Source organism: Plectropomus leopardus, unplaced genomic scaffold (assembly GCF_008729295.1).
Source record: "Plectropomus leopardus isolate mb unplaced genomic scaffold, YSFRI_Pleo_2.0 unplaced_scaffold22055, whole genome shotgun sequence".
NCBI lineage: Eukaryota > Metazoa > Chordata > Actinopteri > Perciformes > Serranidae > Plectropomus > Plectropomus leopardus.
The window spans coordinates 1-3,582 of record NW_024623888.1 but is presented as its reverse complement, the minus strand read 5'-3'; the positions used below and the strand labels follow the sequence as shown (position 1 = coordinate 3,582).

The window sequence follows — 3,582 nt, the reverse complement described above, 5'->3', positions numbered from 1 at the left end:
GATTTGTTAGTTTTCCTACTCACACTGAACATCTATGAATACAGACGCAGAGTTGATCTGTCCATGTGGATTCTCAGACTTGCAGTGGTAGATCCCGCTGTCCTCAGACCTGATGGAGGTGACATGATGAATGCCGTCTGGTCCCTGAACCAGTGTTTGGTTCTCCTTGTACCAGGTGTAGTTAGCTGCTGGGTTAGCGTCACTGCTGCAGGTCAGAGTCACTGAGCTGCCCTCCTCTATCTCAGCAGAGGGACTCACTGACACAGAGAGAACAACTGGAGCATCTGGAAAAAAAATTACATTTTTATGAATTGTAGTGTGTTGAATATGATGCTTTGAATCCTCTCAACAGTGTGGTGAATATAAACACCAATAGTGGTTAAAACTGGCTCTTCAGTGGAGCTGCTCAGTGAAATACAGCCACAGGCAATAGATAGGTTTCAATAACAGATTTGCACAAAACTTAAAAACAATATTTTTGAAATGTCAATAAAAAACAATTTGGAGATGACGGCGTTTCCACTGAGTGATGTTATAGGACTTCTCTGGTGATAACATCCCAGTAACCATGGTGATGGATGTTCAAAAAAATTGGCAGCTTTATTTCTATTGCAGCCACCGCACTAGACGTCTTTATTTCTAATTGAAGGCGACGTAGGCGTGTTATGATGCCATACTTCGTGGGAGCAGCCACGTACAAGGGATTTCTGGGAGCTGATAGTCCACGAGCACATAGCCATGGCATCATGTGACTTATAAGAGCAAAAACATGTGTTGACATAGCAGTTTTGCAAAATACAGCACTTCTGACTCGCCTGAAATACCACCTCAAGTGAGCATAAAAACTTTTTCGAAAATTAAAGTGTTAACAATAGGCATCATTTATATTAAGGTCTTCAATTTGCGCTATTTGAGGGTTAATGGAAACCTGCCTACAGACTGAAAACGACATAATCTGCAAAGCCTGTCCTTTTGGTAAACAGATGCATTTTAAAGGAGTAGTTCAACCACAAATGATTACTTGTATATTCATTACTCACTATGTGTTGGCATTAAAAAAAAGTTTTTGTGATTTGCCTCCACATTTAAATCTTGATGAACTGAAGTACAGTGCCTTGCAAAAATCAATTTAAAATACAAGTTGTAATACAACAAAGTAGGAAAATCTGGAGCATCTGGATGAGAATTATTAGCACATTATTTTCGGTAGTGTTAAGTGTGTAAGTTAATGGTATGTAGAAGCAAATAATGCTGGATGGCTAATGATTTGGGGCATACCTGGTCCTCAATACTGAGCGCCGATAACGATACCTTAGCAGTTATGTGTTGCTTTCAAAAGAAAAGTTTCACTCACATTTCACATCGATAAAGATGGATTCAGATGTTGTCGCCCCGAGCTCGTCCTCAGCTGTGCAGTAATACTCTCCAGAGTCAGAGATCTGGATGGAGCTGAAGACAAGCTGCTGTTTTTTACTGAGCAGTTTGAGGTTTTTCTCGTACCAGGTGTAGTTAGCTGCCGTGTTCGCGTCACAGGTCAACGTCACTGAGCTGCCCTCCGTGATTTCACCAGGTGGACTCACTGACACAGAAGGAACCTTGGGAGCATCTGGAGTGACGATATGAGCATTAATTAACTTTATTATGAGAATATAATGGAAAATAACACGTTATAATTGTTGATAGTTCATAAGTTAAAGACAATTTATCAGAGAGAGAAGCCATATGAGTCTGTACATTGTTTATTGGGGTAAACCTGAATAGTTAGCATATATTTAACCACACAGTTTTAAACTCACTCAGCGAAAGAGAGCGGGCATCCTCGTGTCCTTTAAGAGCACAGGAGATGTTGTCTCTGGGATAGAAACTGTCTGTATATGTAGAAGTTTCCTCTGCCATAATTCTCTGTCCGTTCTTGAACCAGACGAAGGAAAAATGACCAGGCGGACTGCAGCTGTTCTGACACAACAGCTGCGCCTCGGTATGAGACGGACGGACTGTTTTTCTGATCACCTGCACCTGCAGACCTGGATAAAAGAACAAGAAACAATCAATATGAATGGCCAATAATTAATTATAAATAATCAAAGAGCATCTATAGCTATTGACAACTATTCCTTGTATATAAATGAGTCAAAATGCAGTCAGACACCCTGTCGAAATTCCTAAAATCACTCATAATGACCTAAAGGGCAGCAGAGGGGGTTGATAGTTTTTTAAAAGAAAACTCAATACCTTTTTTTTTTTAGTCAGACTTTTAATTGAACATTTATTCATTAACTATTTATTAATACATTTTAGTCATTTTACTGTTTTTCTAGATGGCCATCATCATTTTTTTCTAAATAAATAAATATTTTTTTAATGAATAATTTTTATATATTTTTATTTTTATTACTTTGTGCTGTTACTTTCATTTACGTTTTATCTACTATTCAGATTATTATTATTATTATTACTATCATTAGGTTTAGTTTTAATGAGTACTCTTATTTTAGTGCTTTAATTAATTTCAATACTGTATTGAAGCACTTTGTTTTGCCTGTATGACTGTCCTACAAAGAGAAAAGTCTCACTGATTGATTGATAATGCTGTAATATTATCAATATTTCCAGGATGACCATCAGTACCTGTGACAGTCAGAGTTGTTCCAGGTAAATCACTCCTCCATTCAAAGCGTGGTGTTTTGAATTTGAAGTGATACTGGGCTGCATCGCTCTGTCTCAGATCAGAGATTCTCAGAGTGGAGCGTCCTCTCGCCGTCTCAAAGACCTGAACTCGACCTGCGTACTGCCAGTCTTCACTCAGGTCCTCAGGTTGTGAAGGATTCTTCCACTGATTTCTGCGTTCAGGACTGAACCAAAATTTTGATTCAACTTCATCTTCATAACTGTTGTATGTGGAAGAAACGTCCACGGATGAGCCTTCGGCGGCGCAGATGCTTCTGTCTGTGTACGTCACTCTGTTACAGGTGTGACCATCGACACCTGAAACACAAAGTGATCTTTAATCAGCAGTGAGACTTCTTCATCTTATATTGGAGTAGAATAAAGCAGGTAATATTACTTTAGGTTACTGACAGCATTTGTGGTGCTGTGGAGCTTAGTGCTATTCATGAAATTTGAGCCCCACTGAAGCTGCCCATATTACAATATTCTCTGTTTCTGCAGAAATTTGAGGAGGCTCATGTACACCTTCAAAAAAAAAAAATTGTGGACAGGTGCATTGGGGAAAATTAGATTAGATAGACTTTATTGTCCCAGTGGGAAATTTGCCTTGGAATTCAGTATCAGATGTATAAAAAAAACAATTAAAAATGTTGTAAAATACAACAACAACAAATAAATTCATCAGTCAATTGAACATGCCCTTAATGCAAAATGCACACATTACAACAAAACTTTGCAGAACAGCAAAAAAATGTTGAGGGCTTTTTTTTCCCCATTGCAGTTTTATTATTATTTTTATTATTTTTAGGAGGAGTTTTTCCTTAGTCGATGTGAGAGTCAAAGAATGGAGGGATGTCATATGCAGTAAAGCCCTCTGAGGCAAACTGTGATTTGTAATAATGGGCTTTATAAATA

At 38.2% G+C, this 3,582-nt stretch overlaps 1 protein-coding gene across 1 annotated transcript; it reads right to left on the bottom strand.

Annotated features, from left to right (window-relative positions):
- Positions 1–23: 23 nt before the first annotated feature.
- On the bottom strand, positions 24–2,985 carry LOC121965871 (B-cell receptor CD22-like; the record flags this gene model as incomplete). The annotated part of the gene is made up of 4 exons (XM_042515987.1): positions 24–284; positions 1,355–1,606; positions 1,797–2,024; positions 2,629–2,985. Coding segments are annotated over 4 exons (1,098 nt in total), but the record flags the coding sequence as incomplete, so codon positions are not given.
- Positions 2,986–3,582: the final 597 nt, after the last annotated feature.